The 25,018-nt window shown below is 49.6% G+C and overlaps 2 protein-coding genes across 10 annotated transcripts; one reads left to right on the top strand and one right to left on the bottom strand.

The window, feature by feature from the left end:
• The first annotated feature begins 793 nt into the window (after positions 1-793).
• Positions 794-18,551, top strand: LOC111534518 (GON-4-like protein). Its single transcript, XM_031935458.1, has 10 exons — positions 794-1,015; positions 3,756-3,872; positions 4,587-6,296; positions 7,701-8,163; positions 9,917-9,969; positions 13,600-13,851; positions 15,512-15,608; positions 16,561-17,188; positions 17,600-17,702; positions 18,402-18,551. Exons 1-10 carry the CDS (start codon positions 794-796, stop codon positions 18,549-18,551), a joined length of 3,795 nt encoding a protein of 1,264 aa, XP_031791318.1.
• MSTO1 (misato mitochondrial distribution and morphology regulator 1) lies at positions 18,307-23,126 on the bottom strand. 9 transcript variants are annotated; one of them, XM_026457053.1, is made up of 14 exons: positions 22,964-23,126; positions 22,735-22,870; positions 22,184-22,253; positions 21,952-22,078; positions 21,704-21,758; positions 21,480-21,618; positions 21,208-21,325; positions 20,988-21,122; positions 20,731-20,883; positions 20,319-20,450; positions 20,061-20,245; positions 19,714-19,818; positions 19,514-19,623; positions 18,307-19,218 (listed from the first exon to the last, which is right to left on the bottom strand). In XM_026457053.1, exons 1-14 carry the CDS (start codon positions 23,045-23,047, stop codon positions 19,007-19,009), a joined length of 1,761 nt encoding a protein of 586 aa, XP_026312838.1. In that variant the 5' UTR covers positions 23,048-23,126; the 3' UTR covers positions 18,307-19,006. The 9 variants fall into 9 exon arrangements, with proteins under 9 accessions (XP_026312838.1, XP_026312839.1, XP_026312842.1 ...); XM_026457054.1 differs by having other exon boundaries at positions 18,307-19,221; positions 19,547-19,623; XM_026457057.1 differs by having other exon boundaries at positions 22,003-22,078.
• Between the last annotated feature and the right edge of the window lie 1,892 nt (positions 23,127-25,018).

The following is a 25,018-nucleotide window of genomic DNA, read 5'->3' as shown; positions in this document are numbered from 1 at the left end:
ACGATGCCAGCCCCAGCCATCAAGAAGTCATCCTGTCTCCACTAGACAGAGCAGGGTGAGAGTTCCATGGTCCCTAATAGGTAGGGACTGTGTCCCAAACAGCATGAAGCAGCTACAGAAGAAAGACTGTCAGTCCCTCTGCCTCCTGTAAATATTTATAGATATTATGTCTCTCAAGGGGGAATGAGGCAGGAGAATAGGGTCTGGAGACAGGGAGCCTTCACTTTAGCCTCTGATTGGTCGCAGGCCAAATCTTCATTTGTGTAGGGTGTAACTTCACTTCAGCCTCCAATTGGTCATGGGCCACATCTTCATTTACAAAGGGTGTAACCAATAGGAAACCTCTAAAGTGTACTTAAACCCCAGAAGATTTTGCAACTGGAGTGCTTGAGCCACTTGCCCAAGCCTGCTTCTGCTCTGTGGAATGTACTTTAACTTCAATAAATCTGTGCTTTCATTGTTTCATTCATTTGGTGCTTTGCTTGTGCATTTTGTCCAATTCTCTGTTCAATATGCTAAGAACCTGGACAACTTGTAGTCAAGACCCTCCACTGGTAACACCCTGAGCATGATATTTGTGATGACATCAAGAAAGAACACACTGTGGAATTAGACACTGGCTCCCCAAGTGAGGAGTTGAGCAGTGCTAGAGAGGTAAAGAAACAGACAATCTTACAGAAGGAAGAAGAGAGGAGTCAGCCAACAAAACCCCTTCTTCTTCTCAAGAACCCCCAATGAAGGAAACCTGGGGGGAGATGAGAGCAAAAGATCACCAAATAATGCTTCATCCTCCATGGATCCTGAAGTGAGGCTTAGTAGCCCACCAGGGAAGCCCAAAGACTCATCCAGTGTTGATGGTCAGTCAGTGGTGACCCCAGTTGGACCAGAAACTGGAGGAGAGAAAGATGGACCAGAAGAAGAGGAAGAAGAGGACTTTGATGACCTCACCCAAGAAGAGAAAGATGAAATGTCATCAGCTTCTGAGGAATCTGTGTTTTCTGTCCCAGAACTCCAGGTGAGAGCTGGAGAATATTCTCAAGTATTTTGTGGACTCAGTAATATGTTTAATTTCTTGATATGCCACCTGCTTGCTTGCTGCATTATAGATAGGCCTAAAATCATTTGTATTTGATTTGTGAATGCATTATGGGACATGATTGTGGGGTTGAGGTGAAATGAGATGGAAAGGATGAAATTTTACTGATTATATTAAACTCATTTACACATTAAATTCAATCACCTGACCACACTTTAAATGCCTTAAAAAATAGTAAATAGGGCTGGGTGCGGTGGCTCATGCCTGTAATCCCAGCACTTTGGGAGGCTGAGGCCAGTGGCACCTGAGATTGGGAGTTTGAGACCAGCCTGACCAACATGGAGAAGCCCTGTCTCTACCAAAAATACAAAATTAGCCGGGCATGGTCGTGCATGCCTGTAATCCCAGCTACTCGGGAGGCTGAGGCAGGAGAATTGCTTGAACCTGGGAGGTGGAGGTTGCAGTGAGCCAAGATTGGGCCATTGCACTCCAGCCTGGGCAACAAGAGCAAAACTCCGTTTCAAAAAAAAAATAGTAAATAGGCCAGACTTGGTGGCTTACACCTGTAGTCCCAGAACTTTGGGAGGCCAAGGTGGGTGGATCACAACACGAGGTCAGGAGTTTGAGACCAGCCTGGCCAACATGGTGAAACCCTGGCTTTACTAAAAATACAAAAATTAGCCAGGCATGGTAGCATGCTCCTATAATTTCAGCCATTCAGGAGGCTGAGGCATGAAAATCCCTTGAACCCAGGAGGTGGAGGTTGCAGTGTGCCAAGATTGCACCGCTGCACTCCAGCTTAGCTTGGGTGATGGAGTGAGACTCTGTGGCAAGAAAAAAAAAAAAAAAAAGAGGCACATAAATATGGGCTAAGTCAAAAGAAAACTATTTTCAGGGTAGAGAAGAAGTGCTTAGCTTTTAGCATAGTGCCTAGGACATAGAAAGCATTCTGTATATGCTGGATGAGCAGATGCTTATTGTCAATGGTTTTAGTTCAATTCTCATCTTCATTTATTTTATTTTATTTTTTTGAGATGGAGTCTCGCTCTGTCCCCCAGGCTGGAGTGCAGTGGTGGCATCGCAGCTCACTGCAAGCTCCACCTCCCAGGTTCACACCATTCTCCTGCCTCAGCCTCCCGAGCAGCTGGGACTACAGGTGCCCGCCACCAAGCCTGGCTAATTTTTTGCATTTTTTAGTAGAGATGGGGTTTCACCGTGTTAGCCAGGATGGTGTCGATCTCCTGACCTCATGATCTGCCTACCGTGGCCTCACAAAGTGCTGAGATTATACGCGTGAGCCACCGCGCCCAGCCTATTCTTTTTTTTTTTTGAGACAGAGTCTCGCTCTGTCACCCAGGCTGGAGTGGAACGATCTCTGATCTCAGCTCACTGCAACCTCCACCTCCCAGGTTCAAGCAATTCTCCTGCCTCAGCCCCCTGAGTAACTGGGATTACAGGTGCGTGCCACCATGCCTGGCTAATTTTTGTATTTTTGTAGGGATAGGGGTTTTGCCATGTTGGCCAGGCTGGTCTCAAACTCCTGACCTCGTGATCCGCCCGCCTCGGCCTCCCAAAGTGCTGAGATTATAGTCGTGAGCCACTGCACCCAACCTATTCTTTTTATTTTTTTTTTTTGAGACGGAGTCTCACCTCGTCACCCAGGCTGGAGTGCAGTGGCACGATCTCTGATCTCAGCTCACTGCAACCTCCACCTCCCAGGTTCAAGCAATTCTCCTGCCTCAGCCCCCTGAGTAACTGGGATTACAGGCATGTGCCACCATGTCTGGCTAATTTTTGTATTTTTGTAGAGATAGAGGTTTTGCCATGTTGGCCAAGCTGGTCTTGAACTCCTGACCTTAAGTAATCTGCCCACCTCCAAAAGTGCTGGGATTACAGGCGTGAGCCACCGCACCTAGCCTTCGTTTACTCTTAAAATTGAACTTTCTCGGCCAGGCGCGGTGGCTCAAGCCTTTAATCCCAGCACGTTGGGAGGCCAAGACGGGCGGATCACGAGGTCAGGAGATGGAGACCATCCTGGCTAACACAGTGAAACCCTGTCTCTACTAAAAAAATACAAAAAAACTAGCCAGGCGAGGTGTCAGGCGCCTGTAGTCCCAGCTACTTGGGAGGCTGAGGCAGGAGAATGGCGTAAACCCGGGAGGCAGAGCTTGCAGTGAGCTGAGATTCAGCCACTGCACTCCAGCCTGGGCGACAGAGCGAGACTCCGTCTCAACAACAAAAAAAAAAAAAAAAAAAAATTGAACTTTCCCAGGCTCTCTCTTTTTTTCCCCTTCTCTTCTAATGCCTTTCACACCGTCATTTGCTTAAAAGGAAGTTTTCATGTGTCCAAGGTATAGATTACGATGCTGTCTTTGCAGCTGTTGAGCAGGAACAAATCTTACATAAGATTGCTCTGAGCATCTGCTTCCTTTTCTCTCTGTGACCTAAACTCTCCCCGTCCTGGCAACCAGATGGAGATCATCAGTTAGAAAATATTGAATAATTGTAAAATCTTTAAATAGAGATTAGTTTAATTTGAAATGTACAAGTATTCAGCATATGCTATTTATATATGTGTGTTCATGGATGTTTGTGTATGTGGTTTTGTGTGTGTGTGTGTGTGTGTGTGTCTCGATCCACCACCCACCCCATTCACCAGCCTGACAGACGACAGTGTTTCCAGAAGGAATGTAACTCATGCACATTTTTTTATGTTAAGTTTTATAAGAAGACCAAACAGCTGCCAGTCTTAGTAAAATGCTGTGAAGAGATCCAGCCACATCAGTGGAAGCCACCTGTAGAGAGAGAAGAACACCGGCTCCCATTCTGGTTAAAGGTACAACCCTCTTCCTCAAAGTCTGTGGGAGGCAGAAGGTCACTGAAAGTTCTGAGAGAATATCAAGGGCTTCCTTAATCTACTAATGCTTTAGTTGTAGAAGTAGGACTTCAGAAATCTTCCTCATTCACCTTTCTTCCCTTACTTTTCTGCCCTTCTCTGGGTGATTCTACATTTTAAAAATATATATAAAATAATAATTTGCTAAAGGAAATTCACAGAAGTTTCTAAAGTATATAATTGGAATGTGGTCTTTGTAGATTTGATATGCAGAGAGACTTTTCTTGGAAAGATGCCTTGAGCTTGTCTAAGGTCCCTAAAACCTAGAAAGCCCTATTGTTTTTCCCAAATTCTTTTTTTGTTGTTGTTGTTTTGTTTTGTTTTTGAGACAGTGTCTTCCTCTGTCCACCGAGGCTATGGTGTGATCTCAGCTCCTCGCAACCTCTGCCTCCCAGGTTCAAGTGATTCTCCTGCTTCTGCCTCCCGAGTAGCTGGGAGTACAGGCACATGCCACCACACCCAGCTAATTTTTATATTTTTAGTAGAGATGGGGTTTCACCATGTTGGTCAGGCTCGTCCTGAACTCCTGACCTGAAGTGATCTACCCACTTCAGCCTCCCAAAGTGCTGGGATTACAGGCGTGAGCCACTGTGCCAAGCTTCTTTTTCCCAAATTTTGACATATGCTGGATCAGAGTGTTCTTGTTTCCAATAGGCCAGTCTGCCGTCCATCCAGGAAGAACTGCAGCACATGGCTGATGGTGCTAGAGAGGTAGGATATGTGACTGGAACCACTGAGATCAACTCAGATCATGGCCTAGAAAAAGACAACTTGGAGTTGGAGAGTGAAACTCGGTACCCACTGCTATTGCCTAAGGGTGTGGTCCTGAAACTGAAGCCAGTTGCCACCCGTTTCCCCAGGAAGGCTTGGAGACAGAAGCGCTCATCAGTCCTGAAGCCCCTCCTTATCCAGCCCAGCCCCTCTCTCCAGCCTAGCTTCAACCCTGGGAAAACACCAGCCCAATCAACTCATTCAGAAGCCCCTCCGAGCAAAATGGTGCTCCGGATTCCTCACCCGATCCAGCCAGCCACTGTCTTGCAGACAGTTCCAGGTGTCCCTCCACTGGGGGTCAGTGGAGGTGAGAGTTTTGAGTCTCCTGCAGCACTGACTGCTATGCCCCCTGAGGGCAGGACAAGCTTCCCTCTGTCTGAATCCCAGACTTTGCTCTCTTCTGCCCCTGTGCCCAAGGTAATGCTGCCCTCCCTTGCCCCTTCTAAGTTTCGGAAGCCATATGTGAGACGCAGACCCTCAAAGAGAAGGGGAATCAAGACCTCTCCCTGTATGAAACCTGCCCCTGTTATCCACCACCCTGCATCTGTTATCTTCACTGTTCCTGCTACCACTGTGAAGATTGTGAGCCTTGGCAGTGGCTGTAACATGATCCAGCCTGTCAATGCGGCTGTGGCCCAGAGTCCCCAGACTATTCCCATTACCACCCTCTTGGTTAACCCTACTTCCTTCCCCTGTCAATTGAACCAGCCCCTTGTGGCCTCCTCTGTCTCACCCTTAATTGTTTCTGGCAATTCTGTGAATCTTCCTATACCATCCACCCCTGAAGATAAGGCCCGCGTGAATGTGGACATTGCATGTGCTGTGGCTAATGGGGAAAATGCCTTTCAGGGCCTAGAACCCAAATTAGAGCCCCAGGAACTGTCTCCTCTCTCTGCTACTGTTTTCCCCAAAGTGGAACATAGCCCAGGGCCACCACCAGCAGATGCAGAGTGCCAAGAAGGATTGTCAGAGAACAGTGCCTGTCGCTGGACTGTTGTGAAAACAGAGGAGGGAAGACAAGCTCTGGAGCCGCTGCCTCAGGGAATCCAGGAGTCTCTAAACAACCCTACCGCTGGGGATTTAAACGAAGTTGTCAAGGTGGAACCTGAAGATGCTAGAGAGGAAATCAGTGGATCCCCTGAGCTTGACATTTGTGATGACATCAAAGAGGAACATGCTGTGGAATTGGACACTGGTGTCCCAAGCGAGGAGTTGAACAGTGCTAGAGAGGTAAAGAAACAGACAGTCTTACAGAAGGAAGAGGAGAGGAGTCAGCCAGCCAAAACCCCTTCATCTTCTCAAGAGCACCCTGATGAAGGAACCTCAGTGACAGATGTGAACAAAGGATCATCAAAGAATGCTTCGTCCTCGATGGATCCTGAAGTGAGGCTTAGTAGGCCCCCAGGGAAGCCAGAAGACTCACCCAGTGTTGATGGTCAGTCAGTGGAGATTCCAGTTGGGCCAGAAACTGGAGGAGAGAAGAATGGGCCGGAGGAAGAGGAAGAAGAGGACTTTGATGACCTCACCCAAGATGAGGAAGATGAAATGTCATCAGCTTCTGAGGAATCTGTACTTTCTGTCCCAGAACTCCAGGTGAGAGCTGGAGAATATTCTCAAGTATATTTTGGACTCAGTAATATGTTTCATTTATTGATATGCCACCTGCTTGCTTGCTACACTATGGATAGTCCTAAAATCATTTTTATTTATTTGTAATGCATTATGAAACATGATTGTGAAGTTGAGGTGAAATGAGATAGAAAGGATGAAATTTTACTGATTATATTAAACTGATTTACACATTAAATTGAATCACCTGACCATACTTTAAATGCCTTAAAAAATTAAAAAATAGTAATTGGCTGGGCTTGGTGGCTCACGCCTGTAGTCCCAGCACTTTGGGAGGCCTAGGTGGTTGGATCACAAGGCCAGGAGTTTCAGACTGGCCTGGCCAACGTGGTGAAACCCCATCTATACTAAAAATACAAAAATTAGCCAGGCGTGGTGGCGGGTGCCTGTAATCCCTGCTGCTCGGGAGGCAGAGGCAGGAGAATCGCTTGAGCCCAGGAGATGGAGGTTGCAGTGAGCCGAGATCGCATCATTGCGCTCCAGCCTGGGCAACAGAGCAAGGCTCTATCTCAAAAAAAAAAAAAAAAAGTGTAAATAGCCTGGCGCGGTGACTCACGCCTATAAATCCCAGCATTTTGGGAGGCCAAGACAGGCAGATCACCTGAGGTCGGGAGTTCAAACCCAGCCTGACCAACATGGAGAAACCCTGTCTCTCCTAAAAATACACAAGTAGCTGGGCGTAGTATCGCCTGCCTATAATCCCAGCTACTCAGGAGACCAAGGCAGGAGAATTGCTTGAACCTGGGAGGCAGAGGTTGCAGTGAGCCGAGATTGCACCATCACACTCCAGCCTGAAAACTATCTTCAGGTTACAGAAGTTTGTAAAAGGGAACTTCTTCCCCTCTCCTGCTGTCAGGCCGAATGTCAGCAATCACTGGGATTTCTTTTTTTTGTCTTGTTTTATGTGTGTGTGTGTTTTAATTTTTTTTTGAGACGGAGTCTCACTCTGTCTCCCAGATTGGAGTGCAGTGGCACAATTTCAGCTCACTGCAACCTCCGCCTCCCAGGTTCAAGTAATTCTCCTGCCTCAGCCTCCCAGGTAGCTGGGATTATAGGCATATGCCACCGTACATGACTAATTTTTGTATTTTTAGTAGAGACGGGGTTTCATCATGTTGGCGAGGCTGGTCCTGAACTCCTGGCCTCAAGTGATCTACCCACCTCGCCTTCCCAAAGTGTTGGGATTACAGGCATGAGCCACTGTACCTGGCCCATTGCTGGGATTTCGTAACTCAGGGAATTCCCCTCTGACAGCTGTGGTGGGCTCCCCATTGTTTAACTTCAGATTACCCTGATTTAGCTTTGTGCTGTTCTGCAATTCATGAGCCACTAAGAGCCATTATAAGTACTCTTTGGAGGGTTTTACAGGAAACAATGGAGAAACTGACTTGGCTGGCATCTGAAAGGCGCATGAGTCAGGAGGGTGAGTCTGAAGAAGAGAATTCTCAGGAGGAGAACTCTGAGCCGGAAGAAGAGGAGGAAGAAGAAGCAGAAGGAATGGAAAGCCTGCAGAAAGAGGATGAAATGACGGATGAAGCAGTTGGAGACTCAGCTGAGAAGCCTCCTTCTACTTTTGCCTCATCTGAGACTGCTCCAGAAGTGGAAACCAGCGGAACTCCACCAGCTGAGTTAGGCAAGCCTATACTGAAGGACCAGTCTCACTTAACCTCATTGTCTAGAGGACAGTGTGCAGAGTGGATAGCTTATAAACAGATGGAGGATTTCCAGAGGAAACCCTCTGGATCTCTTCTGCAACCCCCCACCCCCAAAACACGTTTAATGTGTTATCTTTGTGGAGAACGGATACTCAGAATTTTTTTTTTGAGATGGAGTTTTTGCTCTTGTTGCCCAGGCTAGAGTGCAGTTTCATCATGATCTCACCTCAATGCAACCTCCACCTCCAAGGTTCAAGCGATTCTCCTGCCTCAGTCTCCTGAGTAGCTGGGATTACAGGCACGTGCCACCATGCCCAACAAAATTGTTTTCATAGTTTTAGTAGAGACGGGGTTTCATCATGTTAGCCACGCTGGTCTCGATCTCCTGACGTCAGGTGATCCAACCATCTCAGCCTCCCAAAGTGCTGGGATTACAGGCGTGAGCCACAGTGCCTGGCCTCCTAAAAAAATTTTTTTTTGTTCTTTTTTGAGACGGAGTCTCGCTCTGTCACCCAGGCTGGAGTGCAGCGGCCAGATCTCGGCTCACTGCAAGTTCCACCTCCCAGGTTTACGCCATTCTCCTGCCTCAGCCTCCTGAGTAGCTGGGACTACAGGCGCCCACCACCTCACCCAGCTAGTTTTTTTGTATTTTATTAGTAGAGACGGGGTTTCACCATGTTAGCCAGGATGGTCCCGATCTCCTGACCTTGTGATCTGCCCGTCTTGGCCTTCCAAAGTGCTGGGATTACAGGCTTGAGCCACGGCGCCTGGCCTCAAAAATTTTTAATTTGATTCTCATCCGTTGTTAGATTTGTATTAGCTTCGTTTTTTCTTTCTTTCTTCCTTTCTTCCTTCCTTCCTTCCTTCCTTCCTTCTTTCCTCCTTTCCCTCCCTCCCTCCCTCCTTCCTTCCTTTCTTTCTTTCTTTCTTTTTCTCTTTTTTTTTTCTTTTTTGAGACAGAGTCTCGCTCTGTCACCCAGGCTGGAGTGCAATGGCACGATCTCAGCTCACTGCAACCTCCGTCTTCCAGACTCAAGAAATTCTCCTCCCTCAGCCTCACGAGTAGCTGGGATTACAGGAGCCCACCACCACATCCGGTTAAGTTTTGTTTTGTTTTGTTTTGTTTTGTTTTGTTTTGACACGGAGTTTCACTCTCGTTGCTCAGGCTGGAGTGCAGTGGCACAATCGTGGCTCTCTGCAACCTCTACCTCCTAGCTTCAATAGATTCTCCTGCCTCAGCCTCCTGGGTAGCTGGGATTACAGGCGAGCACCACCACGCTAGATTTATTTTTGTATTTCTTTAGTAGGGATGGGGTTTCACCATGTTGGCCAGGCTGTTCTCAAACTACTGACCTCAGATAATCTGTCCCCCTCGGCCTCCCAAAGTGCTGGGATTACAGGCGTGAGCCACCGCACCCGGCCTGGTTCACTTTCTTGTACTGGTTCTTAGCTCATCTGTCATGTGTGGGGCTGAGACTCATGTTTGTTTCAGGAAACACTGCTTGTTCCTCATCCAGACATAGTCTCTCAAGAGCACTACAGAAGCCACACTTGCTCTTTAGACTTCCTTTCTCAATATGAAGTAGCTATCTTGTCATCCCAATTAAGGCAGTTACACTGCAGACTCTGCGTAGAGCTGACTTGACAGACTTACTTCTCATACCATTTTCCCAACAACCTTTTCCTTGACTTGCTCCATAATATTGATAGGATTTGGCTGGGGTGGTGCATGTGGTGGATCGGGAAGATCAGGTGTTGCAGGGACACAGAAACAATGTTTTTCATGTGTGCTACAAGGAGACAGCATCAAAGCTGCTGGAAAAAGCTGAAACAATCATAGAGCTTGCAACAAGTGGGAAAGTTGGGGTTGGGCCAGCAAGGACACCTACAAGCTGCTGTTGCAGTATAATGAGGACATTCTTGAGCAAGATCCCCTCAGGGAGCAGAAGGACTTGGCTTTTGCCCAAGCTTGTCTGACCAGGGTAGGCAAATGTTGCTCCCTGTTACTGCCGCTCTCTATGACTATGGCTGCTTCTCCTTCAAGGGATGTGCTTTAAAAAATAAAGTCTGGGCCGGGCACGGTGGCTCAAGCCTGTAATCCCAGCACTTTGGGAGGCCGAGACGGGCGGATCACGAGGTCAGGAGATCGAGACCATCCTGGCTAACACGGTGAAACCCCGTCTCTACTAAAAATACACAAAATTAGCCGGGCGAGGTGGCCGGCGCCTGTGGTCCCAGCTACTCGGGAGGCTGAGGCAGGAGAATGGCGTGAACCCGGGAGGCGGAGGTTGCAGTGAGCTGAGATCCGGCCACTGCACTCCAGCCTGGGCGACACAGCAAGACTCCGTCTCAAAAAAAAAAAAAAATTAAAAAAAAATAAAGTCTGTTTTTCAGGGTACAGCCTTTTTACGCCTCTGCTTTAGTTTTTCTGGCTAAAGATCTCTGTGAGAGAACCACAGGAGAATTAGAGTTCAATCGTAAGTATGTTTATTGTTAGTACCCACCACTGAGAGGCTAGCTTGCTTCAGGTAGACAGCAAGGGAGGGGTCCCCTGAGAGCCCCCAACCCATGGGATAAGTGCCTCATCTTCACATAATATAAAAAGCAGTCTGGGAAAAAAAAATCCAACTGCAGGCACCAATAAGGGAACTAGCATAGGGGGTTGTGTCTGGAGACATGCCCACAACTGCACAGATAGAACCTCCAGCCCACTTATAAAAACTTGCACAAACCTCTCACTCACTCATATAAGGGAACAAGGCCAGACATAGAAATGCCTTTTTCCTTTGTATCATCAGTGGGCTCCCAGGAGAATGTTTCTGCTTTTGTGGGCACGAACACAGTGGGCTCTGGTGGGTTCTGATGGGCACTTTCCTTTCAATTTTGGACTATGAGCCTGACTTCTATGAATCATCTCTTCAGGTCCTGATTGGTCCCAGGCGAAGGTCCCAGGCCAGGCTTTCACTTCAGCTACTGAAAGGTCCTGGGCCAAGCTGAGTAGCTCTTATAAATCTTCACTTCAGCTCCTGACTGGTCCTGGGCTAAGCTAAATCATGCTTTCTCTAAGACAGCCAACAGACTAAGCATATTCCTTCCCCTTCCTAGTCTGTAAAAACCCCAGACACCAGCCTCATAGTGGGCAACACATTCAAGCCCCCTTCTCCACTGCAGAGAGCTTTCTTCTTCAACTTATTAAACTTTTGCTCCAACCTCACCCTTGTTACCATGCACCTTTATGTTCTTGAACATGAGACGAATAACTCCAAGTACTATCTCAGACAAGAGACTGCTACATCTCGGTGCATTGGCAAGACTACAACATATTCTGGAGCATTGGCTGGGAATATAGGGATTAATCAGAAGGATGAATAGGAGCGGACCTTTAACTCTTTACTTTCCAAGGCTTCTTTTCCTCAATTTTGTCTCCCAAAAGCAAACAAAATACTGGCCTCCTGTCAGCCATTTTAAAACAGTTAGCATGGCTGCCGGCCTTAAGACTCAGCAGACAGGCTTGCTGGAGAGGACTTGGGCAATCCCCATTTGCCCTTGGGTGTTGGGAATTTTGGCTCTGTTCCCAATTCAGTTTCCTTTCACAGAGGGCCTAGCCATCTTGTGGAATTGGAAGGAGGTCCTAGAGCAGCTGAAGTTTCCTGGCTGAGGCTACACATCGGTGTTACCTGAAGGTCCTTGACCTAACTCTGGTCACTGACAGCCTGTCAGGGCATCAGCACAAGGTCTTCCAGTCTTTTTTGCATTATTTTCCTCCTTTCTTTTCATGGCTATCATGTTTCCTATCCCTTTTTTGTTTTTCTTTTTGTTTTGAGACGGAGTGTCACTCTTTCACCCAGGCTAGAGTGAAGTGGCACAATTTCGGCTCACTGCAACCTCACCCCCTAGGTTCAAGCGATTCTCCTGCCTCAGCCTCCTGAGTAGCTGGGATTACAGGTATGCACCACCATGCCTGGCTAATTTTTTTTTTTGACACAGAGTTTTACTCTTTTTTTTTTTTTTTTTTTTTTGAGATGGAGTCTCGCTCTGTCACCCAGGCTGGAGTGCAGTGGCCAGATCTCAGCTCACTGCAAGCTCCACCTCCCGGGTTTACGCCATTCTCCTGCCTCAGCCTCCCAGGTAGCTGGGACTACAGGCGCCCGCCACCTCGGCCGGTTGTGTGTGCCTGTAATCCCAGCTACTAGCAGGGCTCAGGCAGGAGAATCCCTTGAGCTGGAGAGGCGGAGGTTGCAGTGAGCCAAGATCGTGCCACTGCACCCCAGCCTGGGCGACAGAGTGAGAGTCCATCTCAAAAAAATAAATAAAATAAAAAATAACAAAATAAAAATAAAGAGATTATGTCAGCCAGGTATTTTGGCTCACACCTGTAATCCCAGCATTTTGGGAGGCCAAGGCCGATGGATGGCTTGAGCTCAGGGTTTCAAGGCCAGCCTGGACAACATAGCAAAACCTCACCTCTACAAAAAATAAAAAGATTAGCTGAGTGTGGGGGTGGACACCTATGGTCCCAGCTACTTGGGAGGCTGAGGTGGGAGGACTGCTTGAGCCTGGGAGGTTGAGGCTTCACTGAGCCATGATTGCTCCACTAACATTCCAGCCCGGGTGACAAGCTCAAGACCTTGTCCCCTCCCCCACTCCAAAAAAAAGAGAGACAATGTCTCAGCCATGCACAGTGGCTCACACCTGTAATCCCAGCACTTCAGGAGGCTGAGGTGGGAGAATCCCTTGTAGTCAGGAGTTTGAGACTAGCCTGGGCAATACAGGTCCCAGGGATCCTCCAGACTCAGCCTCCCAAACAGCTACGGCTGCAGGTGCACACCATGACATCTGCCTAATTTTTAGGTTTTTTTGTAGAGATGCAGTCTCACTATGTTGCCCAGGCTGGTCTTGAACGCTTGGCTTTTTTTTTTTTTTTTTTTTTTAAGATGGAGTCTTCCATTCTCACCCAAGCTAAAGTGCAGTGGTGCAATCTCAGCTCACTGCAACTGGCACCTCCTGGGTTCAAGTGATTCTCCTGCCCTAGCCTCCTGAGTAGCTGGGATTACATGTGCCTGCCACCACGCCCAGCTAATTTTTTTGTATTTTATAGTAGAGATGGGGTTTCACCATCTTGGCCAGACTGGTCTCAAACTACTGACCTCATGATCCACCCACCTTGGCCTCTCAAAGTGCTCTGATTACAGGCATGAGCCACCGCACCCGCCCAAACTCCTGGCTTTAAACGATCCTCCGGCCTTGGCCTCCCAAGTGGTGGGATTACAGGCATAAGCCACCTTGCAAGACCTGAAAATTCTTTGTAATGTAAGCTCTAAAGTAGTACATGAGTTTGGGTGTCTCATTTCACATCCATAATACAGCAAACAACATGAAATATGTACATCTCTTGAAGCTGTTACTCACATCTTAATTGCTTTGGGTGGCTCCCCACCAGTGGCCCAAGGTGGATGGAGGTTAGGGTTTTAAATTAGATCTCATAATTGTAAACTCGAATTTTAAACCAAACATCTCTCATGTCCTGGTCCACTAGTTCTTATCCTTAGAACCCTCAAGTCCTGCTCTGGCTGTATTGTGACACCTCTTTTGCCCACTTTCCACTCTGGTAGTTTGAGGAGCAGCAGGCTTTTGAGAAGAGCCGCAAGTTCCTTCGGCAGCTGGAGATTTGCTTTGCAGAGAACCCCTCACACCACCAGAAGATTATCAAGGTCCTCCAGGGCTGTGCAGACTGCCTTCCCCAGGAGATCACCGAGGTATTCTTTCCTGTCCTGCTTTCTTCCTGTTGTCTTCTGGGCCTTAGACCTTTCCCTTGTCTCTTTCCCCAACCTACTCCATACCTTTTTGCCTCTGGAGTGTCATGGGCTTCCTGGAGGAGATGAACAAGGCAAGGACTTTTTAGGCTTACCCAAAGCATAAAGCACTGGGGTAGGGAGGGATTGCCACCTGAAACCAGAGCCTGTCTGATCTCAGGAATGCCATGGATGTCCTGGAAGGGATGCTCAAGGAAGGAGGTTCTGGGACCTGGGAGGGGCCTTACGTCCTTGCTCTGCTTGGGGTAGTGCCCTAGCTGGAGATCAGTAGGGCGGAGTGGAGAGTGGAATCATTAGGAGTCATATCTAGTATTAGTACCCTTCCCCTGGCCGGACATGGTGGCTCACACCTGTAATCTAAACACTTTGGGAGGCCGAGGCAGGCAGATCACCTGAGGTTGGGAGTTGGACACCAGCCTGAACAACATGGAGAAACCCCGTTTCTACTGAAAATACAAAATTAGCTGGGCGTGGCGGCGCATGCCTGTAATCCCAGCTACGCAGGAGGCTGAAGCAGGAAAATCGCTTGAACCTGGGAGGCAGAGGTTGCGGTGAGTGGAGATTGCACCATTGCACTCCAGCCTGGGCAATATAAGCGAAACTCCATCTCAAAAAATCAATCAATCAAAATAAAATATTTGGAGCAGTAGCTGGGCAAAGGGGCACTCAGGAGGCTCACGCCAGATCATTACTTGAGCCCAGGAGTCTGAGGATATAGTGTACCACTACGGTCATGCCTGTGTAAATAGCCACTGCACTCCAACCTGAGCAAGATAATCTCTGTTATCTGTGAGACCTTGTCTCTCTCTTTTTTTATTTTTGAGATGGAGTCTCACTTTTGTCCAGCCTGGAGTGCAGTGGCACAATCTCAGCTCACTGTAACCTCTGCCTCCTGGGTTCAAGTAATTCTTGTGCCTCAGCTTCCCAAGTAACTGAGACTACAGGCCCCCGCCACAACATTCCACTAATTTTTGTATTTTTAGTAGAGATGGGGTTTCACCATGGTGGCTAGGCTAGTCTGGAATCCCTGACCTCAAGTGATCCCCGCCCTCAGCCTCCAAAGTACTGGGATTACAGGTGTGAACCACCACACCTGGCCTCTGTTTTTGTTGTTGTTATTGTTGTTGTTTTGAGACAGGGTCTCGCTATGCTGCCCAGGCTGATCTTGAACCCTTGGGCTCAAGTGATCCTCACACCTCAGCCTCCCAAGTAGCTGGGTTTACAGGCATGTACCACTGCACCCAATTGAAACCCTGTCTCTTAAAAAAACAAAATTGTTGGCTGAGCGCGGTGGCTCATGCCTGTAATCCCAGCACTTTGGGAGGCCGACACAGGCAGATCACGAGGTCAGGAGATTGAGACCATCCTGGCTAACAGGGTGAAACCCCATCTCTACTAAAAATACAAAAAATTAGCTGGGCGTGGTGGCGGGTGCCTGTAGTCCCAGCTACTCGGGAGGCTGAGGCAGGAGAATGGCATGAACCTGAACCCGGGAGGCGGAGCTTGCAGTGAGCTGAGATGGCGCCACTGCTCTCCAGTCTGGGTAACAGAGCAAGACTCTGTCTCAAAAAAAAAAAAAAAAAAAAAAAATTGTTGGAGCAGACATGCATGTGGGTTGACTTGGTGAGCATCAGGCAGGGTTTCTTCCTTTGGTGTGCCCCGAAGACATCGGCAGTCAGGACACCTTTGACCCAGAAGACCATCTCTGCAGGTCTGTGGCAGCAAATCCTACAAGAGCAAGGAGCCCCATGAGGCCACCCAGATCAAGACTGTCAGGACCACCAGAAAGGGAGAGATGCCTGTTTCAGGTGAGTGATCTGCCAACCCAGCCCTTCTGTTTCTCAGTCTCATTCTCCTGTACTGCAGACAGGAACCTCCATGAGCCTGGATAAATAGCCTTTTCAGGGATGGATATACCACCTCTTTCACTGATGTACCCATAGGAAGCCCTTCTCCTGTTCAGGCTTTTTCTATCCTATGGCCTCACTCCTCTTGCAGAATTAAGAGTGCGTGGCTGGGGGCAGTGGCTCACGCCTGTAATCCCAGCACTTTGGGAGGCCGAGATGGGTGGATTACCTGAGGTCAGGAGTTCAAGACCAGCCTGGCCAACATGGTGAAACTCTGTCTCTACTAAAAATACAAAAAAAAAAAAAAAAAAAAATTAGCTGGGCCTGGTGGTGGAAGCCTATAATCCCATCTACTCAGGAGGCTGAGGCAGGAGAATCCCTTGAACCCCGGAGGTGGTGGTTGCAGTGAGCTGAGATCACGCCACTGTACTCCAGCCTGGGCAACAAGAGTAAAAATCCGTCTCAAAAAAAAAAAAAAGACTGCTACAAATTTCAGCGATTCAACATTGTCTTGTGTTTCTATTCCTAAAACCCTTCCCCCCATCTCCAAATCTACTGTAATCTACATCGTAAAGACTGGCCCATTCTCAGCTTTGGCAGTAGGACATTGTATCTTTGCATAAGTGACATTATGCCCCCCACCTCCACCCAACTCTTTTATCATTTATAATTTTTGTAGTGATGGGATCTCACCATATTGCCCAGGCTAGTCTCAAACTCCTGGCCTCAAGCGATCCCATCACTTTGGCTTCCCAAAGTGCAGGCATTATAGGTGTGAGCCACCATGCCCGGCCCTCTTTTGTATTAGAATTTTTGCACAGTACCTGGCCACAGTGACCCATGGTAATTTCTCGTGCTTAGGTGCATCTTGATCCTGACAGTACCCTGAGATCCTTATTTTCCTCCTAAGCAGGATTGCCAGTGGGGGGCACTTTGCCGTCCCCTCGAGAAGTGACTCTTACAGAACGGCTCCTCCTGGATGGCCCACCACCTCATTCACCAGAGACTCCTCAATTTCCCCCCAAAACTGGAGCTGTACTGTACACTGTTAAGAGAAACCAGGTTGGGCCTGAGGTTCTCTCCTGCCCCAAGGCATCCCCCAGACTTCAGAAAGAGAGGGAGGGCCAAAAGGCAGTGGGTGAGTCAGAGGCTTTGATGCTGGTCTGGGATGCATCAGAAACTGAGAAATTGCCTGGTACCGTGGAACCCCATGCTTCCTTCCTGAGTCCTGTTTCCTCAAAGACCAGAGATGCAGGGAGAAGACATGTGTCCGGGAAACCAGACACTCAAGAGAGATGGCTGCCCTCAAGCAGAGGTAGGGTGAAGACAAGAGACAGGACATCCCCTGTCCATGAATCTCCATCAGGAATTGACACGTCAGAGACTTCTCCCAAAGCCCCTAGAGGGGGTTTGTCTAAAGACAGTGGAACACAGGGCAAGGGTCCAGAGGGGGAGCAGCAGCCAAAGGCCACAGAAGCTACAGTGTGTGCCAACAACAGCAAGGTCAGCTCCACTGGGGAAAAGGTTGTCCTGTGGACAAGGTAGGTAAGGGTGGATGACGTGTGTTTAGAAAAGAGCATGGGCCGGGCGCGGTGGCTCAAGCCTGTAATCCCAGCACTTTGGGAGGCCGAGACGGGTGGATCACGAGGTCAGGAGATCGAGACCATCCTGGCTAACACGGTGAAATCCCGTCTCTACTAAAAAATACGAAAAACTAGCCAGGCGAGGTGGCGGGCGCCTGTAGTCCCAGCTCCTCGGGAGGCTGAGGCAGGAGAATGGCGTAAACCCGGGAGGCGGAGCTTGCAGTGAGCTGAGATCCGGCCACTGCACTCCAGCCTGGGCGACAGAGCGAGACTCCGTCTCAAAAAAGAAAAAAAAAAAAAAAAAAAAGAAAAGAGCATGGACCACATGCGTGTGGCTCCCTCGGGTTAATCATGATACCTGGGTTACAGGGAAGCTGACCATGTGATCCTCACCATGTGCCAGGAGCAAGGGGCACAGCCACAGACCTTCAGCATCATCTCCCAGCAGCTGGGAAATAAGACCCCTGCTGAGGTAAGCGGGAGTGGGGGTGGAGAAGACCCAGTAAAAAGAGGACAAGGTGGCCAACGAAGAGCTAGAAAGGCCAAAGAAGGAGCTTTGACATCCAAGACAGTAAGTGGTTTTTGTAAACGTCTGATCTAAGGAAAGGCTTGACTCATCACGGTGGTAGCGGTTCTAGAAGAGAAAGGACACTGCATTTTTTGGCAGAAGCCCCAGTTTCCATTCTAGCTTTTTCTTTTTTGAGCCGGAGTCCTGCTGCTTACCCAGGCTGGAGTGCTGGCATGATCTCAGCTCACTGCAACCTCTGCCTCCCGGGTCCAAGCAAATCTCCTGCCTCAGCCTCTCGAATGGCTGGGATTACAGGCGCCCGCCACCCGACCAATTTTTGTATTTTTAGTAGAGACAGGGTTTCACCATGTTGGCCAGGCTGGTCTCAAACTCCTGACCTCAAGTGATCCACCTGCCTTGGCCTCCCAAAGTGCTGGGATTACAGGTGTGAGCCACCGTGCTGGCCATTCTAATTCTGTTTTTAGGAGGCGTGTGACTTTGGACAAAACATTTAGCCTCTTGAGTTTCCTTAGCTCTAATGATATAGCTCTCCCAACCTTGCTGTGTTGAATACATAAAAGATTTTGCAAATCAATATATAGTGCTTCATAAATGTTAACATGTTACTAAGGATCAGTGAATACAGCCCTGCTCCTTTCTTAGGTCTCCCACCGTTTTCGAGAACTCATGCAGCTCTTCTGCACTGCCTGTGAAGCCAGCTCTGAGGATGAGGATGATGCTACCAGTACCAGCAACGCAGACCAGCTGTCTGACTGTGGGGACCTTCTGTCTGAAGAGGAGCTGGATGAATGAGACTCTGGGAATACTTGGGTATCATCTACGCAGGACCAAACCCAACAGGTGCCCTGTCATTAGGCAGGAGGGTAGTTGTACTCTGCTTGTACAGTCCTTGTGCCCAGTTTACAGACCAGGAGAGGAGCCCAGGACGAGGACAAAGGCTGGAGGATGGAGTAGGACCCAGGGGCTCTGCCATCCTAGGCACCATTCAAGGTCTTTTATGAAGACCTTACAGATCTCCTCTGTAAATAGCATCGAGTGAGTGGAGTTCAGCTCCTTTCTCTACTTTTTTTGGTCTGATGGCACTTATTTATTGTTCTGTGGTCTAATCACAGTGTTTCTAAATGTAAAAAGTGCATATGTTGGTGTAGCTAGTCCTGCGACATTGAGCTCCTCTGCACGAAGACACTGGGCTCCTGCATCCAGCTGTTTTTATTGCAAACTAGCTCCTCTCTCCCACACTGGGAACTTTAGTCCACGAGGCTGTCACCACCCTGGTAGCACTGGGCCAGGCTTTGTAGCTCCTGCAGGAGCTCTGCTACGTCATCGTGCTCCACTCCAGCATCCATGAAGCTGGCCCAGCGCCGCAAGTCGAGTTTGGTGAGGTCTCTGGCCAAGGCCTCCAGGGTCTGGTGCAGGGACGAAGAGGAACACAGTGCCCCAAACACTGGGATGCTCTCCACTGCTGTGGAGGGAGAGGAAAGACAGACCTGTAGATGGATGATGATTCTGCCCTGGGACTCTGTCAAACTGATAAGGAAGTCCAACCTTAGTAGATTTGATTGTAAACTCAACACATTTGGTGTACTGTCCCCTTAGTACACCAGTACTCCAGAGGAAGAATGCTTTTCTTGGGAGCCATAGGGTGAATAAAACAATGTTTAACTGTGGACTTTTTCAGCACTTTTAATCCAGGAATGGAGATAGTAAAAACTCTCCCATACTTGAAATCTCAGTTTTCTTTACCTCCTACATACCTGCTCCCTTGGGGGAACCATCCAGAACCATACCCTGTGGACTGCAGCTTGAGAAGAGGTGGGGGTAAGGAGGAGCCACCCTGCAGGGAGTCAGCAGCAGATGGGAAGAACTGTGGGGGCAAAGAACAGACACTAAGCGCGTAAGAAGTCACAGGAGCGTTGAGGTTGGCAAGAAGGACAGGAGCAACCGTTACACTGACCTCATGACTCTAGGCTGCTGCTGTTGTAAATACTGAGCCAAGACTTCTTCCCCAGTGGTACATGTGTGAAGGGAGGAGGGTGGAGGTGTCCCTGGGGTGAGCTGGCTGCCAGAACAAAGCCAAAACCACCATTAGGCTGTGGCAGCATGAATAAGAAACTAAGAATTCTTATGTTCTCAGGCCATCAGCTGGATCAAAAAAAAAAGAGCTCCCCCCCCCCTTTTTTTTTTGCTTCCTTTTTAAGGGGTGGGGAGGGAACAATATCATTAGAATGTCCCAGAGAAATTAGGGGGAAAAGGATACGAAACAACATCTGACAAGGGTTCCTAAGGACCAACAGCTCTCACCTCGTGTGGCATGCTCTGTCTATACCCCTCAGCACCACCGACTGGGCAAAGCAACGTGTTCCAGAAGGCTCCCCACATGCAGACAGTGGGGTCCATGGGGTGGCTCCTCCAAACTGCATCAGGGAATCAGGAAGGGACTGGCCTGGAGCCAAGGGGAAAGGAATGGTTGCTCCTGCTGTCACCACCTAAAGAGAAGGAAGACAACACGTTAGAGGACATTTTCTCAGCACTGACCCAACCCCTCACAAAGCTTCATACCTTTTTCCCACAGAAGCTCAGCATGTCAGCCAGATGAACCATGGAAACTGGAGAGGAACACAGGCGAAAAGGAACAGTGACTGTGTCCAGGGCTGTAGCCAGGATGGCACTGCAGTGGAAGGGCAGAGTGGCCTGTAAGGAGACACCAAGAGGGGCACTTGGCCTCAGGCCTGGAAAAGAATGTGTGGAGGCAGAATATTAACACCAGAAAGATCCAGGGGACAAAGCAGGGGTATGTCTGGCCTCTGGTTGGACCAGCATAGGGCATAGGACAGTGTGATCTGAGAGGCCACATCACAGCTGAGTTCAAGCTTGGGCCTCAGGAACACAGCCAATAACAGACAGCGGCTGACTGGGAGTATGAGGAGGCCCCGTAGCCTGCTGCAGTCAGAACAAGAGCACCGAGACTTACATCATAATGCAGGTAAGGGAAGTTGACAGGTGGCTCAGGTCGCAGGCCCAGGCTCCCACCCAACGACAAGGGACAGACGAGAGAGCTGTGAGTAGTCAGGTGCATGAGACCAAAAGCTGTGTTTAATAGACGATAGATGTTTCTCTGGGCCTCCTGGTGAAGAAAAAGAGTAGTTTGCATTAAGCAACTCTCCCCCCCGGGATTCTCATTTCTCCCTCCCCACCGTGTGACTGCTTACTCCTCCAAGTTCCACTCACCCCACGATGGTAGGGGCCAGGTAGCAGGCCCCACGTTATTATTCCCCGCCCTGAATATTCATCTTGTAGCAGCTCTGCCGCCTTCGCGCCTACCCCAGAGAAGCCATCGTGCAGGTCACACAGGATCTGGAAGCCCTGAGCGGAGGTGAGTGATGAAAAATAGTTAGGGAGTAGGATGAGAAGAGCTTCTGCCCTGGAGCGCACGTTGCCACGCCACTACCTGCAAGTAGTCACATTCCTCCACGTAGAAGTGCAGCCTGTCCTCCAGCTCTTCCTGGTACTTGGGTTCCTTTAGGACACTTTCCCCTTGGCCAAAAGCTTCCAGCCGACCTGCTTCCCTGCCACAAGTAAACACCATCCAAGACTTACATCTCTTCCCTCAGCTCCTCAACCTCGTGTCTAGGGGAGGGCAGGGAAGATGGCCTCAAGAGCCTCATCCTGCGTTGGTGGGGACCCACGTTTCTTGCCTCACAGCCTCTGGGGTCCCCATACCCATCATGGTTGTACTTCTGAATCATACAGATGCTCCGGGGATGGAGATGGACTCTGAGGAAGTCTGACCAGACCCTGATGCTGGCCTCTGTAGGGATAAGTGGTTTTGGAGTTGTAGCGGTGGTGAGTGGTGGGGAACCTGAAGACAAGCAGAGGAAATGTACCTTTCTCCACGTTTCTGCTCTACCCAGACCCGTATCCATCAGTATCTGGAGAAGTCTCACCTTTGCCATTGGGAATGGATTTGACCCTCCAAACACCATCACTACTCAGCACTCCCTGGGAGGGGTGAAAAAAATCTACATTTAGTTCCAGGCAGTTTAGAGGTAAAGGTTGGTTCATCCTTCTTGAGTTGGCTGGCCACACCGCACAGCCTCCTTTCTGTTCACCTAGTCGTGGTCCTTAGGAAAAGACGTGCTTTTTCCCAAAATATCATTCTAGGACATTTAAAGTGATTAAAATCCCCTTTTACCTGCCCCTGTGGAGGCCCTCGGGTTAAAAAGTTCAGGGCAGAGGCCCTCACCTCTGCACTCAGAAAGTCCTGGAGATAAGGGTTCTTGGGACAGAGTTCCTCTTTGTGTGTGGTGAGCTTCCCCTGCCTGAAAGAGATTGGAGATTGATCAAAGAAACCGCACTCTGATGAGTTCTCCTACTTTCTAAATACATGTATGTTCCCCACCCTTATCCACACATTAATTACACACCATGCTATTGCAGCATCCAACTGTTTGTCCCTGTAGAGTCCACCTTCCTCTTTTAGGGAGCTCAAACTACCTGCACAGAAATAACAGAGACAAAGTCAGGTCAAAGCCTGGGGCACCCTCCCCCTCTAGCCAACCTTCCTCTGATCACCTGACAACCTGCTGTCACCATCTCTCCAGCACTTGGCTCTTCCAACCTTTCTGGGATATACACTAGTTGGGGGGAAAACCTTGGCCTAGGAGAATCTAGCTTCCATCTTTCCGTTTCCAGCTTAGTCATTAGCTGCGGGACCGGGGGCAAAAACCACATCTAGCAGTCCCACAGTAGTGCTCTGGTTCAAGTCCTCACTGTCTCCAGGGCCTAGCAGCCCATTCCCGAGATGGCTCTTGAGCAACTATCGTGGGCCCCTCGAGTGCTGGCATGTTGTGCTCAGCTACTCATCTCCAGTCCTTGAGCTCAGTAAGGTGGGAGGGTCTTGAAGATAACGGCAGCGCAAGGACTCGGCTCGCGGAAGGGAAACACAGGGCCCTGGCTGACCCTGCCACCACCTCACCCTTCAGATCCATGAGGATGAGTCGCGGCGTGTAGGTATCCTGGCCGTGCAGCGTCCGGCCCGTACGATACAGGACGTCGGGGCACAGCTCTCCCGGCGACTCCTTGGCATCGGTTGCTCGGCCCAGCGCAGCATCCTGGGGAAGCAGAGAGGACGAGGCAGGCCGGCTGAACGTCGGGACTGTAGATCCCGCAGGGCTCCTCGGGGGGCAGCTGCCGGCCGACCTCACCTGCTGGTTCCACCAGTGCGCGCCCACGAAACCGGCAAAGTGTCCCAACTGCAGTGTGAGCACTTCCCGGGCCCCGCCCGCCATACTGCGCGGCTCCAAGGGACCGCAGGGACCCAGCCCCGCCGCTCGCTGCTCCTAGCCGATTGGCTTAGCAGGCGCGTGGGCGGGTGTCATTCTCGGCGACCTATTGGTCCGCAAACACATCCTTTTCTATTGGAGAAACGATTCGCCGATTCCTGCCTCTTCCTAGACGTGGCCCAGTCCGGCTTCTTTGTGGTTGCCTGCGAGGGGCGGGGTCCACGGGTCACGCAGTTGCTCCTGCTCCACGTTGGAGCCGGCTGGGCGCTGCCTCGGCCGCTGAAGCGGCCACCCGGTCGCGGGCCGCGGAAGGCTCTTCCTCTTACTTCCCCTGAGGTCTTATCCCTTCTCACAGATCTCCGCTGACTGATAGCTTCCCGGGCAAAAATAAAACCTCGCCAGAAAAGCGGAAGCTCCCCTAAAGCCTCCCATGCCCTCTCATGTCTTCAGAAGTCACGCGGATCACGACTAATATGTGGACTGGCCTAGCTATCATATCTCTATCATTTACATGTATTTATCTATCTTTGGTATCTAATACCTTATGTAAATAGAGTCTGTATCTATTGGTGTCTTTTGTTCAATATGGTTTATGTAATTTATATTTTTGCATATATCTGTAATTCATTTTCATCGCTGCGGAATAGTCCATTGTATGAATACATCACCACGAAACTATTCTAAAGAAAGAATATATTCTGCTGATAATAGCTGTTGGGATTGTTTCCAGTTTTGGGCTATTAGGTGCTATGATTAACATTCTTGTGTGTATTTAGAAAGAAGGCAAGGGCCGGGCGCAGTGGCTCACGCCTGTAATCCCAACAGTTTGGGAGGCCGAGGCGGGAGGATCAGCAGAGGTCAGGAGGTTGAAACCAGCCTGGCCAACATGATGAAACCCCGGTGTCTACTAAAAACACAAAAAATTTAGCCGGGCGTGGTGGCGGGCGCTTGTACTCCCAGCTACTCAGGAGGGTGAGTCAGGGAATCCTTTGAACCTGGGAGGCGGAAGTTGCAGTGAGCCGAGATAGCGCCACTGCAATCCACTCTGGGCGACAAGAGCAAACCTCCGTCTGAAAAAAAAAAAGGGCTAGGCGCCGTGGTTCACGCCTGTAATCCCAGCACTTTGGGAGGCCGAGGCGGTCGGATCACGATGTCAGGAGATGGAGACCATCCTGGCTAACGGTGAAACCCCATCTCTACTAAAAATACAATTAGCCGGGCTTGGTGGTGGGCACCTGTAGTGAGCCACCGCGCCCAGCCTTTTTTTGTTTTTGTTTTTGAGATAGAGCTTCACTCATGTTGCCAAGACTGGAGTAGAATGGTGCAATCTTGGCTCACTGCAGCCTCCGCTTCCTGGGTTCAAGTGATTCTCCTGCCTCAGCCTCCGGAGTAGCTGAGATTACAGGCGCCTGCCACCATGCCTGGCTAATTTTCTGTATTTTTAGTAGAGATGGGCTTTTGCCATGTTGGTCAGGCTGGTCTTGAACTCCTGACCTCAGGTGATCCGCCCGCCTCGGCCTCCCAAAGTGCTGGGATTATAGGCGTGAGTCACAGTGCCTGGCCACTCTGTAGTTTTGCCATGTTGCCTAGCCTGGGCAACCAAGCTACACTCTGTCTCTACTGAGCACTAAAAAATTAGCCAGGTGTGTCTGGGTGCAGTTGCTCATGCCTGTAAGCCCAGCACTTTGGCAGGCTGAGGCAGGTGGATCACCTGAGGGTCAGGAGTTGGAGACCAGCCTGGCCAACATGGTGAAACCCCGCCTCTACTAATAACACATAAATTAGGGCTGCGTGTGGTGGCTCATGCCTGTAATCCCAGCACTTCGGGAGGCCGAGGCGGGTGGATCACGAGGTCAGGAGATCAAGACCATCCTGCCTAACACTGTGAAACCCCGTCTATTCTAAAAATACAAAAAAATTAGCCAGGCGTGGTGGCAGGTGCCTGTAATCCCAGCTACTGGGGAGGCTGAGGCAGGA

The sequence above is a fragment of the Piliocolobus tephrosceles genome, chromosome 1 (genome assembly GCF_002776525.5).
Source record: "Piliocolobus tephrosceles isolate RC106 chromosome 1, ASM277652v3, whole genome shotgun sequence".
Taxonomy (NCBI): domain Eukaryota; kingdom Metazoa; phylum Chordata; class Mammalia; order Primates; family Cercopithecidae; genus Piliocolobus; species Piliocolobus tephrosceles.
Note: the sequence above shows the minus strand (reverse complement) of the source record. Positions and strands in the feature narration are given on the sequence as shown.